This window comes from Narcine bancroftii, chromosome 12, assembly GCF_036971445.1.
Source record: "Narcine bancroftii isolate sNarBan1 chromosome 12, sNarBan1.hap1, whole genome shotgun sequence".
Classification (NCBI taxonomy): domain Eukaryota; kingdom Metazoa; phylum Chordata; class Chondrichthyes; order Torpediniformes; family Narcinidae; genus Narcine; species Narcine bancroftii.
In genome coordinates, this window is record NC_091480.1 from 16,980,798 (window position 1) to 16,996,411 (window position 15,614).

Below are 15,614 nucleotides of genomic sequence, written 5' to 3' on the forward strand. Positions count from 1 at the left end.
AAAAGACTTTGAATGGTCTCCTTTTGTACAAGGTTCAATTGTAAATAAAGTTTATTTTTGGAAAAATATTACTCATGAGTACATTTACCAACTTGAGTCAAAAAGGTGACTACGGTAATTAATGCATCACACCACGTTGTGAAAGGATGTTGTCAGTTAAAGAGAAATTGCAATGAAGAGATATTTATTTGAATAGTCTTCAAGACCAATACAGAGATCCTCAAGATCAATTCTGCACAGTATATTTGCATGAACATTGAGCATCCTTCATACAGTTAGTTTAATATATATGGTTTTATAGTAAACATAAGGGAAGTAAACTTTCATGCTTTGGTGCATAATTTTATTACAATAATTATTTACATTTACACATTCTAATCATTACTACTGCTTATAGTCAAGCTTATTGCATCTGATTGCACAAGTACCACTTGACGAAACAGTGTTCTTTGGTCGTTGGTGCAAAACATGCAGACACACAACCAGTCATTACACACATACAGACAGACAATACATATGCAAGACAAGTAATCATATATACAAATAATTAAATAAATATGTATGACAGTCTTGGATGGTTAGTCTGAGCAATTCCTTTGGTCATTCAACATACTCACTGGCAGTAAGAGGATGCTGTCCTTCACCCTGGTGGTGCTGGCTCTGATCGTCCTGTATCTCTTCCCGACAGGACCAGCTGAAAGATGGTCCTCAATGATTTGCAGGCTGTCTTCAGACATGTTGAGAAGAGTACCAGGTTCAGTGGGTTCACAGAGAGATAAGTCTGGACACAAATTTTACAATCACGTAACTTTAATCAACGCATGGGAGACAAACGGGAGAATGTTAAATGGTACTCGATTGCTATTTTACTTAAGCAATGATATAGGCATTCACCACGGACCTATAATAGTTGGACTCCTACAATAGTGAACCTATACTCGACACACCCTGTTCCCTGTACCAACTTGGGTGCAGCTCTCTGCAAGTATTGATCTATCACAATACAATGGCTCAACATCAGTGTAGTGCACACCTTACCCGCAACACTTCCAGAGATGCCCACTGTAGTGACTTGGCATGGAGTGATGCCGGGGCTTGGACCATGAGCTAGAAAGAAAGAATGTGCTGTGTATTGGTGTTATATACAGTGCTAATCTGTGCTTCTAGCCAATAATGACCCAAGATGATTTAAATTAGCCATTGCCAAGGAATGCACTAATGGATGGACGGAGTCCAACCTTGATTGACAGGTGATGTGACTTCCGAACAAGTTTCAGACAGGGAGGACACATGACCACCAGGATACACGTATTTCAGACTGGCAGGGAAGCCATAATTCCTCCACACACAACACCTGGTAGATCATGTCAATGGGGAGAGGAGACTCCAGTGATCCTCCCTGCCATTCTTATGATCCTGTGGATTGACTTCTGATCTATTTCTCTGCAGCAACCATACTATACTGCGATGCAGCAGGATGTAAAAGGTTGACATGATGGCGACAGATACCTTTCCTGCTTCAGTCATTCCAGGAAATGCAGTGTAAAGATGAGGAACTGGGATGTGTGACAAGAATTGGCTGGAATACAAAGCCAAGGTGAAATAAAAATGAGGAATGTGGGAGAAGTGCTGAATGATCTTGTGTATCATAAATTTTATAATGATTCTAAAATGATTAAAATACATTATCTTACCCTGATATTTCTGTTATTTTGATAGAATGAGGTTATAGAACTGGGTGAGATAAATGAAGAATACCACCAAGAATAAATTTCAGCAAAATGGAATCATTAAATTTTATTTAAAAATGTAAAATGAAATGAACAATAAGTCTGAAAAAAGTTGAACCAGCTACAATAAGTATCATCAACCTTTATTAAAAATGAAAATCAAAGAACTTTCCTGTTTTGCATGAGGTATGTGCCCCTTAGATTAACGTGACAACAGAATGCATTCCTATGGTTCTGCAACTTGTAACAACTTGTATACCCTGATTATTGACTCCCATGTTTTTCCATTTAAAGCGACACAGTACATTAACTACAGTTGCAAATATAACTAATTAAAAAATACTGCAACAACACTGCTGATAAACATGACAAAAACATTTCCTTCAACAGCAGAAATATCATTTTCAGTATCTTCAACAACAGGAACACTGTAAATAAAGTTACAATTATTGTTTATTTTAAATGCTGAAGTTATTTAACTACAAATTTTCCTGGCATTATTGATCTTAAACAACTATATAGGTTTACAACACAGATGTGGCACACCACTCATTAAAAACAATGCATGATTCCATCAAAAGTTAAATATTATCATGTGGTTCGAGCAACTAAATCATGTGCAAATTGTGCAGTAACTTAAAAATACAATAAACGTACAAAAAGCTAGATTATACCATTCATATCTCAAACCACACTTAGCATATTGTGTTCAGTTCTGGTCACCTCATGATAGGAAGGATGTGGAAGCTTTGGGAAGGGTGCAGAGGAGATGCCTGGATTAGAAAATAAGTCTTATGAGACAAGGTTAACAGAGGTAGGACTTTTCTCTGGACAGAGAAGGATGAGAGGTGACTTAATCTAGGTTTACAAGATTTTGAAAGTAATAGATAAGGTGGACTGCCCAGGGTGGGAATAGCAAACTCCAGAAAGTGAAGGGAGGAAAGTTCAGGGTAAATTTTTTTTAAATTAGAGATACAGCACAGTAACAGTTGTAGGTGCCTGGAATGCCTTGCCAGGCTTGATGATGGAGGCTGTAACATTAGGGTCATTTAAGAGACTCTTAGACAGGAATATGGATGAAAGAAAAATAGAAAGTAACAAGATAGGAAGGGTTTAGTATTTTCTGGTAGGAATATAAAGGTTGGCACAACATCAAGGGTGCCACATGTTCTATATCTGGATTTTAACTTTCATATGGGGAACAAATATAAGCAAGGCATAAGGAATGGGCACTAAGCTCTAACAACAGCACAAGAAATACGAAATTGACTAAGCCATTGTTTTGGAGCTTTGACATTGTTACAATTGTTGGAACAGACTTTCTGATCACCACAAGACCCCAAGCAAATTATATAACATACATTTCTGATCACTGATCAATGTTAACAGTCCTGAGTTACGATTAATATCAAGTGGAATGTTGTGTACTGACACATTATATTAAATAAAAATTAGCTATCAATTGGAATAGTCAAGATGTGGATAATTAATATGCCTTATTTTACAAGTTGAGTAACAGTATATAATTTGATGAGAGTTTTTCAATAGCTACTAAGTGGAGGAAAAATTAATCAAATAATAATACATTTCTTTTACACTAGACTGCAGCAAAATTGTTTACCTCATTTCCCCATGAGATGCAAACTCTTCCCTCTGGGATTCTCTTTATAGTTACCAAGTTCCACCACTTGTAGTATATCCTACACAGGAGAAACTCACAAGTTAATATTACAGCTAATAATATCAAATCAGCTTCTCTAAGAACGAGAGCACAAGATGACAGCATAATCCATGTCGGGATCATGCGCACGGCTGACAGAAGAGTGCAACACCTTGGAATACTCATCAACAATTCTGAGCCCATTGCTTTAGATTTTTCCAAGTAATTGAAGTCTACCCTCTCCCATTTATGTTCCTCTTGTCTCCAGTATTCTCAGTCAAAGTCCTATGCCACAGGTGGTCTGTGGATAGTGAGGGATTACTTAAAGTGGTATGTCATTGGAAAAAAGGTTGAGAACCACTGTCTTAGCAGTACCTTGGGATTGAGCATAACTTAATTTCACTCAGGTTTTGTGGGGTCTGAGGTAGTTAATGAGAGAATCACAGACCATTTGACAGGGCAGCACAGTAGCATAACGATTAGGACAATGTTATTACAGCGCCATTTGAATTTGCCACTGTCTGTAAGGAGTATGTACATTTCTTCTTGTGACTTCATGCATTTCCTCCAGGTGCTGCTGTTTCCTCCCATGTTCCGGACATTGGAGTTTGTAGATTAATTAGTCACATGTTGTAATTGAGTGCTGTGGACTTGTAGAGCAGAAGTGCCTGTTACTGTGCTGTATCTCTAAATTCAAATTTTAAAAAGTTAGTTCATCTAGCCAGCAAGCCAGATGAATAGCTAGCTCAAGGCATGATGCACTTCCTCCATCACTTTTACAGGGCTTCTGTGTGGCCCCGATGGCCAAGTTTCTTTATACCACACGGATACTCCTTTTCCATTTTGTTTTGGGCCAGAGAGGCCAAAGAGTCAGTGAGGATGCTACAATTCCTTCAAGAAGGTTTGAGCAATTTCTTACGTTGTACCAATTTTTCATCCCATTTATACAATATATGTTCGGGTATCTTCTCCCCTATTTTATCTAGTTCTAATCTAGTCCAATCTGGCTTTTCCCTTGTTTGATAAAAATCTGATAGGTATCTTAATTGTGCGGCTCTACGGTTTGAGCAATTTCTTGAATGTTTTCCTCTACCTGCATGGTCATCTCATCCTACAACAGAGTTCAGAATGGAGTATCTGTTTTGTGAGTCTGATGTTGGGCATGTAAATAATATAGTTTGCTTTAAGTCGCCATATGAGTATAACTAGGCCCCAGTTAAATTTAGATTTTAAACTTTTACATTTAGACATACAGCATGATAATAGGCCATTTCAGCCCACGCCATCCAATTAACTGACAATCCCTGGTACATTTTGAATGATGGTAGGAAACCCACGCAGACATAGAGAGAACTCCTTACAAACAGTGCGGGATCCTGGCCCAAATCGCTGACACTATAACAGCATTGCACTAATTGCTATGCCAACCGTATCCCCCAACTGCTATGTTAACCTTGCCACTCCTAACCCTTCTCTAAACCGTGCCATTGTAACTAATACTGGATTAGCTCCTTTTCAAGAAAGGTATCACAGATTCCTGCAAATGTGTACTTTGGTAGTTTAGTAAGTGCTAATTTAACCATCTCACAAATGCATCTTCTAGCAAAACCAAGTTGTTATTGTAGAATGAAGTTATGTGACTCTGGATTTTGATAAACTTGGTTTTTATTTGTTGAGGTTGAAAAACCTACCATCATCATTAGCTCTTGATAACAATCCAGTGTTAGTTTATATCCAGGAACCACGACAGAGGGATATAGGTTGGGAGTGCAAAAGGTAAAATAACGCTTAGAGTATAATGTGAACATGATTGATATCACATTTCTGTGAGGTTGCCATCATTTAAGCAACTTGTAGATTTCTTAGGCCAGTGACTGGATCAAAACGTTCTGCACATTATGTCCATTCAGGTAAAGAAGAGCGATTGATGCAGGTTCCTCACAATATATTCAAATTGGGTTTTTGGAATTAAATGCCATAAGATGATCTCCTGTGACTTTGCCTTGAGGGACTCATGCCCAAATTGATGCTCAGGTCAAGGAGTAAAATATGATGAATAATTATGCCAGGAATGAGATAAAGTTGCAAAGACTGAGAAACAGAAATGGGACTGAGCAAAAAGATGTGTGCACAGAGCAAGTGGGAGAAGTTGGAGAAAATGCAAGATTGGAAGAAGAAGGTGAAAGGTGACACAATGGGATAAGAGGAAGGTCGGGTCTGAGGTTATTGGAGGGAGAAGATAAGAGTTTAGTGGGAGGTTGGCATTTAAAGCAAAGAGATTGTAGATGGACAGATCAGCTCTTTTAATGCCTTTTTAAATATTCTCACCCTGTGACCAAACCTCTCCGTGGCCTCATGCCTTCCTCCCTCTCTAACCCCTGCAATCTCCTAATTTTTCAAGGACTGAGTTTCTTCAATTCTGTTCACTTGTATATTCATCATTTCCTTTGGGCTCACAGGGGACTCAGATCTGTAATCCCTCTCATCTTACTCCTCATTGAAGAGGCTTAATTAAAACCTAGTGCCCCCACAAAAAATTTTATTGTATTTCTTCTTGGGCTCAATGAATGCTTGCACTTCCATGAACTTCCTTCAAGCATTGAGGGTAAATTGGGGCAACGCTGACAGAAATTACTTAAACATGCAAATGTTAAGACGATATGAAGCAGTAGCAGTGGCTGATCAATTTTACCCTCTGATCAAGTCATCTTTGTTCATTGTTCAAACCATGCTCGCATGGTAAAGATGAGATAGCATTTCTCCAGGACCACAAAACATATTTACATAAATATGTTAGAATGGAAGTTAAACACATTAAAATATTAAGACAGTTCAAAACTCCACAATACACTATCCACACCACATATGTTCCAGGAATTCAGGAGCCTGATGAGCTTAGGGATAAAAACTATTGGCCAGTACATGTGACAATACATCAATTGAACAATAGACAGATGTGATAGTACAGATCTATCATCAATGTATATAGTGTATATAGTTACAGTATCTAGACTGTGCTTACAGCGATTGGCTGAGGCCTACTGTCTGGGCCTTAAAGGGTTGTGTCCCTAGCCAGGTCGGATCATTCCGGACTGGTTGGCCACCTGTGAAGAGCTCCTGTCTTTTGCTAATAAAAGCCTTGGTTTGGATCAACAAGTCTTTGATTCTTTCGACGAGCTCTACAACAGACAAGCGATTGTTCAAATTCAACAAAATCGTTTGGAGTGCTCGATGGTATAGTCTGGTTTCTGGTTCTGATTGTTAACATCCATCAAGAGGAGAGAGGCACAGCAACAGCACCAAAATTCTGAGCAAGAGGAGGGAGTAACAAACTGAGCACATGCTTCAATGTATTAGTTTTGGGAAGATGTTTGCTGTTCCTTACTAGCTTCTTATAACTGAAGTAAAATGAACAATAGGGCAAGTTGTCGCTCAACTTGGCATATCATATTACATTTCAATCCTTGGCTTGAATTTTATTTGAAGTAAAACTTAAACAAGGAGTATTTAATTAGAAAAAAAGATATTGCAATACCTGCATCTGTTCCAAGACATCTCGCTGCATTTCTACTGTTTTGTGATAAACGTCATGATCGGAACTATTGTACATTATTGCATTCTGGAACATCAACATAATATCCCGTTGGAATTCTGTGGTTGTGTTGATCAGTCCTTTTCTGATATTTCTCTTTATATTGGATAAATCCATTGGTCTATAAATAAACAAAATAATGGGCTGCAAGATGATATTTTTATTAAAATAATTATCGGCAGTAAGCAAAATTTTATGATGGAACACAAAGACTTGTGTTACCAATTCATGGTGTCAAGCGGTGCTGCACTTATATTTGAGAATCAGTCATTTTTTTTTTTAAAAACAAAATATTTTACAATATTGTGATTTTATTGTATTCTATTCTATTTTATATTCTGGTTGATGCTAATCATGCTTCATTGGCTGGTATACCAGCATAATGTCAAAGTGTATAACATCACAAATTTACGAGAAAAGCAAGATTTTCTTTGGTCAACAACTTTAAATTATTTTTTTCTATGTGATTAAGTGTTCAAACTTAACATGTACCAAGTCTGTCAAATGAGCATGAAATACAAGATCTGATATTGTTACACAATATTTATTTACTATTCTGCACTTCCTCATTTTCTGACAGAGTTTACTTATGCACCCATGACCATTATCCTATTTTCCTTGCTCTCTTACCTGCACACCTGGCTGTGATACCCAGGAACTCGTTCTTCAGTTACTGGATTCAGAAACAAACTAGCAAATCTGCAATTCCAGAGATCAGCAGAATAAATATGCTGGCAAAAAAAAAATACATCTGTTTTGAACTAAGAACGTCAGTTTAAATCAGAAAATTTACTACTTCATAATATCAGAAAGATAACACAGCAAAATCCCCATTATCCTGAATTAGAGCAACTGACAGTCTCAAGCAACCGGGGGGGAAAAAAAAATCAATAGGTAAAAAATATGAAAGTTTAAAATTCGTACCCCCTCGTGGTCAGTTCACCAATCACGCCACCCACAATCTCAAGCAACTGGAATATTCACTTATCTGGCATCGACCAATCCTCATAGGAGCAGGATTCCAGGCGTTTTACTGTAGCAAGAAATATAACTGACCCATTTTTTAAAAAATCTCTCTGGTTCCCTTCTCGCTTTCCATGTAGAATCCCATCGCCCCCCCCCCCCCTCCACATTTGGAGTTGGGCTCAATAGTTGGAAATTTAGCATAAAACTCATAAATGAGTTAAAACTGGAGCTTTTAAATTGTGGGTCAGGTGGTGAGACTCCAGCCAATGGCAAGGACTGTAAAACTATTCCTTCAAGGTCATTTCTTTCATTGTGACTGTTGCTTAATATCTTTGTACGAAGGTTTAATTCTCGTTCTCTTTTCCTGATTCGACTTGGAGAGACAGTCAGATTCCAGACTTTAAATCTCTGTATGTTGCTGAAATTATTTCTTTGGGAGATGAGCTTGGGCAATTTTACTTCTAATCATATGTATTGCATAAAAAGGCTCTAAACTGGATCTGGATGTGGAGGAATGAAGAGGCTGTAAACTGGAGTTTAATGGGAGAGCATGGGAAACCAAGACCATACACGTATTTCTGTCCGTATTAGCTACACATGAACTAACATCCCTTACTGTGGCGAGTAAAAGGTTGCTTGCATCTCCAGGAGAAATAAGATTTGAAGGAAGCATACTAATACAATTTGGTTGCTATTTGTGAAATAGCAACTAAATTATCATTATTTTTATATTTCTAAAAGTCATTACATTACTTTTCTGATTTTTCCGAAATGCTTGGGACTGGATGCTTTTGGGTTAACTGGATCTTTCGGCAACTGAGAAATTGCCTAGTAGCAACAGCAGCATATTTGTATCAGCGGTTAAACAACAAGGAAAAAAAACAATGGAGGGTTTTTCAAGCACAACCAAAAAACATGATCTTTGCTTACAAAATAACATAAATGCACGAATTTAAGAAAAGATCATTTTTTTCAACTTTTGGATAACTGAGAATTTCGGTAAAGTGGTTTTTGGATAATCGGAAACACTGTACTTTTATATTTCCACTGTAATTTTCATTCCTCGTTTATAATTAAATTTATAGCAACCTTTGAATTAATAATGCACATTATTGCTATTGCAAAACCACAAATTTTGGACACATGTTCATGACAAAAAGCCTGATTCTGATGAAGATGCCTATGTAAATTTACATATTCTCATTATCCTCTCAAAGCAATGAAGAGAATGCAATAGATCCACTAATGAGTAGGTTTAATTACAATTCTTTGAAAGGTATAAAATATAAAGAAGAAAATGGACAGAAAGAGGAGAAATTTATTATTTTCTGTGCAGTTAGCAGAGTGCACAAATGATCCCCAGCCTGAAGTCAATTTTATCCAATGTATGGAATTCCCTGACCTTCAAAGGTCAGGCCAGCTTTCACATGCTAATTTTCTATCACCATGAAATACACTGCAAGAAAAACTGTGGGAAATCCATAACCACTTGTATTCCTATAACACTGATACAAATTCCAAACTAAAGAGATTTACATGCTAATTGGGTTTGTTGTTTTTACTTTTGTATACGTCACGATACTTGCAAATAGTGAGGCAATAATATTTCCACATGCAGAGCATTAAGTCAGTGTGAGTAATTTAAGACACAAATACCTCGGATTCTGAACAATTATTTAAGACACAAATACCTCGGATTCTGAACAATTATTTAAGACACAAATACCTCGGATTCTGAACAATTATTTAAGACACAAATACCTCGGATTCTGAACAATTATTTAAGACACAAATACCTCGGATTCTGAACAATTATTTAAGACACAAATACCTCGGATTCTGAACAATTATTTAAGACACAAATACCTCGGATTCTGAACAATTATTTAAGACACAAATACCTCGGATTCTGAACAATTATTTAAGACACAAATACCTCGGATTCTGAACAATTATTTAAGACACAAATACCTCGGATTCTGAACAACTGTCACCACAAAATTACCTGAATTACACCGACCGAAAAAAATGATCTGTCCAATTTATAGTTTAACATAGGAAAATCTATATAATCTCCTTTAATATTGTGTCTGAATTTATTTTATTTTATTTTTTAAAATCAACAATTATTGTCTATTCTAGTCACAAATACAGTGTGGTCTCCCTTTTCTTGAAAATAGCTAATTTGGGCAACTTGCATCATCTTCTAAAGCAACTTGTGTCAGCAAAGTGAATGGAGACCCAAACTGGGTGTATAGAACAGGGGAACAAATAGATGTAATCTTTCTGCAGCGACTCCAATTGACGATGGGATTCTTGATTCTTCTGCTACCTTCCGGTGTTTTCTCTTCTTTAGTTTACCAAAAGGTGACAGCTGCATAACTGATAAACTGTAAATAGTAAATGATTATCACAGTAATTATATAATTTGTATTTTAAACTTTATGTTAACCTGCGGTAGAAATACAGTTTCTGCAATGATTTGTAACCTGCTCATATACAATTTTTGTAAGCATTTTAAAACCACTAGGCGAATGACCATCCTTATGTAACATTGGAGCAGAACTAGATGATTGGGGCCATCTTGTCTCCTCTGCTTTTGTCATCATAACTGATGTATTATTCCTTTCAACCCTATTTTCCTGCCTTTTCCTTTGAAAACTTTGACACCCTCAATCTCTTCTAAAAATATACCCAATGATGTGGCCTCTGCAGCTGTCTGGCAACAAATTCACAGATTCACGATCCTATGGCTGAAGAAATTTCTCCATCTCAAAGTCCTTTACTTTGAGGTTGTGCCCCCACCCCCAGTCCAAGACTCTTCCAGCAAGTATAGGCCCAGAGCCAACAAATGCTCCTCATAGCTCTACCCTCTCATCTCTGATCATTCTCATTAACCTCCTCTGGACCCTTTCCAATGACATACATCTTTCCCTAGATATTGGCCCAAACTGCTCAGAATACACCAGATGAGGTCTGACCAATGCCTTATAAAGCCTCAGCATTATATCATTGCTTTCATATTCTAGCGTTCTTGAAATGAATACAAACATTACACTTGCCTTCCTTACTACTGACTCAACTTGCAAGTTCCCCTTCAGGGAATCCTGGATGAGAATTTCCAAGTACCTTTGGTCCTTTGCTTTCTGAATTTTTTCCCCATTTTATTCATAGTCTATGCCTTTATTTCTTCTACTAAAGGGAAATTCCCTATGATGCATTCTATCTTCCATTTCTTTTTTAAATACTTCATTTTAAAGTTTGCATATTTGTATAGATATATCCATTTTAGTACATTGATATGGACTACAAAATATACCCCTTTCCCTTAAAAACTAAAACCCTCCCTAAACCCAACCCCCCCCCCAAAAAAAAACCAATTCAATCATTATTTATACATGTTAACAACATATAAAGAAAAGAAGGGCTGAATTGTACTAAGGCAGATCAGGGAACAAAGAGGACTTAACTATCAAATATTATCTGTGCTAAGTGTTGAGGTCGTAGGGAAAGGTGATCAGAAAAAATAAAACTAACCCCACAAAACCTATCTTATGTATATATGCGGTCCATATTTGTAGGTATGTATTATATTTATTTCTCAAATTATGTAATTTTTTTTCCAATGGAATAGTCTTTTGTATTTCTGCATGCAATCTGTCTATGCCCAGATAAGAACCTGACCTCCAGGTGATTGCAATACATTTTCTTGCCACTGACAGTAGTATTTTCACAAACTTTCATTGCATAGGTGAAAGGACCAGTTTAGGATTGGTTCCCTTAACATTCCTTAAAAATAAATCAGGATTTTGTGGATATGAAATATTTTTCATTTGTTCCAGCATTTCCCCTACTTTTACCCAAAATGGTCTTACTTTTGGACACATCCATGTGGAATGCAGAAAAGTACCCTTTTCCATACCACACTTAAAGCATTTATTTGATGTCCCATCTTCCACTTCTTTACCCATTTTCAGAATCTGTCCAAGTCCCTCTGCATACTCCCTGCTTCCTCAACACTACCTGCCCCTCCACCGAGCTTAGTATCGTCTGCAAATTTAGTCACAAAGCCTTCAATTCTGTTAAATTCATCATTTATCTAGACAGGGTAAATACTTCAGCATAAGGGCCAAAAAGGGCATAGATTTTGAAGTAATCTGTAAGAGGATTACAAAAGAGAAGAAAAATAATTATTTTCACACATGAGGGCACCAGAAGAGTTCACTTCCCGAAAAGATTATAGGAAGATGCATCTTTTTTAAAAGTAGTTGAATATACCATATATTTGAATAACACAAAAAAAAACCTGAAGAGCTCTGGATGATTTAATGCTGGAAAATGATATTTTTCAACTAATATTAACACAATGGCCTTCTTCTATGTCATAAATATTCTATAGTTTGAATTAGCAGCCAACATACATGAATAATTCATTTTATATCTGAAAGTGAAACATTTTTGTTAAGTAAAAATATTAAGGGATCAGGACAAAGGTACATTTGTAGGTCCTAGATTATCAATGATAAGCTCCAAAGGCTAAATGGGTTACTTCTCTTCCCAGGTTTTTTTTTAATATAAACACCAGCCTCATATTTATCACCTTTCTTATGATTTTAAGATGCAACATCAATTAACTTAATATTGTTTTACTTTATTTCTAACTCTGACCTGTGGCGGGCTATCTCCTTCCACATGAGCAGCACTGTCCTTTTCCACTTCCTCTGAGCTGAAATTTGATCCTGGTCTTGATCTGTGGATCTGATGAAAGACTAGAATGGTAAACTACACTGAGAAAACATTTAATGTATTACTAGTGGGCATACATGTGTAATATCCAATTTTGGGGTTTTTTTAAAGCTACTTTTCTTCCTCAATTGTTTCATATATTATTTATCACTTTTATATTGAGAATATGCAAAACCAATGAAAACTATTTGTGAACGTATGATCAAAAGTAAATAAATTTCCTTTGCACTAACTTTCCTTTAACTTCTGTTTGTCTCAGGTTGAGCATTCATTGGTTTGCTCGATACAGAATATTTCATCTCCCCAACTTCAATAAGTGATCCAATCTGAGAAGGAAAGACTGTAGATGTTGCCCTCATGGACTTTAGGAAGGCCATTGACAAGGTCCCGTATGGGAGGTTAGTCAGGAAGGATCAAGACACTAGGTATTATGGTGAAGCAGTGAATTGGAATCGACAATGGCTGGATGGGAGAAGCCACAGAGTAGTGGTGGATAATTGCTTCTCAGACTGGAGGCCTGTGACCAGTGGTGTGCCTTAGGGATTAGTTCTGGGACCATTGCTGCTTGTCATCTAAATCAATGATTTCAATCATAATGTGATAAATTGGATCAGCAAGTTTGCAGATGATACTAAGATTGGAGATTTTTTTGGACAGTGAAGCTTACAGAGGGATCTGGACCAGCTGGGAAAAATGGCAGATGAAATTTAATGCAGTTGCATTTTAGAAGGACAAACCAAGGTAGGACGGAAACAGAAAATGGTAGGGCACTGAGGAGTATGGTAGAACAGATGGATTTGGGAATACAGATACATAATTCCCTGAAAGTGGCATCACAGATGGATAGGGTTGTCAAGAGAGTTTTTGGTGTATCAGCCTTCATAAATCAAAGTATCGAGTACAGGAGTTGGGAAGTTATCTTTAAGTTGTACAAGATATTGATGAGGCCAAATTTGGAGTATTATGAGTAGGTTTGGTCACCTAACTCCAGGAAAGATATCAATAAGATAGAAAGAGTGCAGAGAAGATTTACTAGGATGTTACCTGGACTTCACAAACTGAGTTACAGTGAAAGATTTCATTCCCTGGAGCATAGAAGATTGAGGGGAGATTAGATAGTATTTCAAATTATGAGGGGGATAGAAAGTGTAAATGTAGATAGGCTTTTTCCACTGAGGGTAGGTGAGATACAAACCAGAGGACATGGGTTATGAGTGAAAGGGGAAAAGTTTAGGAGGAACTTCTTCACAGAGAATAGAGGGGGTGAGGAACGAGCTTCCAGCTCAAGTGGTGAATGCGGGGTCAATTTTAACATACAAGAGGAATTTGGACAGGTACATGAATGGGAGAGGTATGGAAGGATATGAACTGGGTGCAAGCCAGTGGGACTAAGCAAAAAAAAAAATGGTTCAGCACAGACTAGAAAGGCTGAAAAGGCCTGTTTCTGTGCTGTAGTATTCTATGGATTTATGGAAAGTTTATTCCTCAAAAATCAGTCAAACTAGCTTAATATTGTCCTTTATATTTCTGTCACCCCAAAATATTTTCTATTTTCATTCAAATGCTATTGAAATTGGAGTGAGCAAATTTTTTTATGTTCTGATCTCGAGAAAGGCACAAAAGATGTAATGATGGATCTCACTGTAAAATCCCATTTTATTGGCATCTTGTGTAGCTTGTTTATTAATACTGTGAGTCACAAGTATGAACATCTCATTTAATGGTCCAACATTTTCCTATTTTAGGTTTATTCTTATTAACTTTAAAAATCCCCATAATAATAACTTGCATTTCAATAATTAGTGAATAATGAGGTGTTTGGATAGGAAAAGCAAGGAGGGATATGGGCCCTCATGAAATTAAATGGAGAGGCATGATTGCCAAGGACCAGGTGGGTTCAAAGGACCGTTTTCTGTTATTCCATAATTACAGAAAATGAGATTCAGGTTTCTATTTCAAAACCTTAAAAAAATGGCTTGCAGAACTGATTTATTTGGAGAGTGGTACATTAATAAAAGTTATTAGTCAGAAGAGTGAATGAGCTTCCTCTGCTGTTCAGAGCTTCAGTTTATTATTTCTGATTCTACTGTAAAATACATTTTTTCAGAAAATACACACACACCAGATGGTGAATTAAGTGACTGAATATTGCTCTTGCAATGAGAATATGAACTTTATTGTCTTATTTATTCAAGGTAGTTAGTTGTTTCATAAGTTAGATCCTGTATCTCATATGCAGATTAATATGCAAGGTCATTTTGCATAAGAAACTTTTAAATCTTATCAATATTTTATGTTTTAAGATAAAGTGTAAATAATTGGTATTATTAGATTCATCACATTCTAGTTCATATTTTAGTATACATACAGCTGGGAGGATGTGTGGCTGCTAGCTGACTCATCCAAGACCAAGAATTGCGATGAACTGCAGCTAACATCACTCTCAGAGATAGACAGTTCTATGCCAAATTCTGAAAGGTCAAGATCACAAAATTCTTCACTGATGGCATCCTCCTGAAATTTGTCAAAATGTCACAGAAAGTATTACATCGCAGCTCCTTGCATCTGATGAACTTCACAAAGCTCCTTTGACTAAAATGTATGCTGAGATCATACCTCCAGTAGACTGTCTCTCATTGTGTTGTATTCTACCTCAGACATCTCTGAAATAGGAAGATAACGTTAACATTCTTTGTAGAAAATAATGCTCCTAGTGTATTATGCCAAATTCAATGTTGATACTGGGAAAAAAAAATCCAAGGAAGAGGATTATTGATCAATTAGAGAGACAGGGACAAATCAAACAAGCCACTATAGCTTTTGTCAAGGGCAGATACTATCTGACCAATTTGATTAATTCTTTGAAGTGTAGAGATGAGGGTGTGACATTAGATATAAATTTTAAAATTTAAATTTAGAC

The 15,614-nt window shown here is 36.7% G+C and overlaps 1 protein-coding gene across 12 annotated transcripts in view; it reads right to left on the reverse strand.

Annotated features, from left to right (window-relative positions):
- brd8a (bromodomain containing 8a) overlaps nucleotides 1–15,614 on the reverse strand; it is a 68,920-nt gene that overhangs the window by 1,327 nt on the left and 51,979 nt on the right. For 5 of the 12 annotated variants that reach the window (XM_069905381.1, XM_069905379.1, XM_069905386.1 and 2 more), the window contains 7 exons: nucleotides 15,311–15,357; nucleotides 15,063–15,208; nucleotides 12,617–12,706; nucleotides 7,613–7,681; nucleotides 6,926–7,103; nucleotides 3,352–3,430; nucleotides 1,827–2,158 (listed from right to left, as the gene is read on the reverse strand). In XM_069905381.1, the coding sequence (XP_069761482.1) occupies nucleotides 3,353–3,430; nucleotides 6,926–7,103; nucleotides 7,613–7,681; nucleotides 12,617–12,706; nucleotides 15,063–15,208; nucleotides 15,311–15,357 (608 nt within the window). In that variant the 3' untranslated portion in view covers nucleotides 1,827–2,158; nucleotide 3,352. Of the gene's footprint in view, nucleotides 1–363; nucleotides 728–1,826; nucleotides 2,159–3,351; nucleotides 3,431–6,925; nucleotides 7,104–7,609; nucleotides 7,714–12,616; nucleotides 12,707–15,062; nucleotides 15,209–15,310; nucleotides 15,358–15,394; nucleotides 15,436–15,614 lie in introns of those variants that run through there. The other 7 variants (XR_011347150.1, XM_069905380.1, XM_069905382.1 and 4 more) reach the window with 7 other exon arrangements.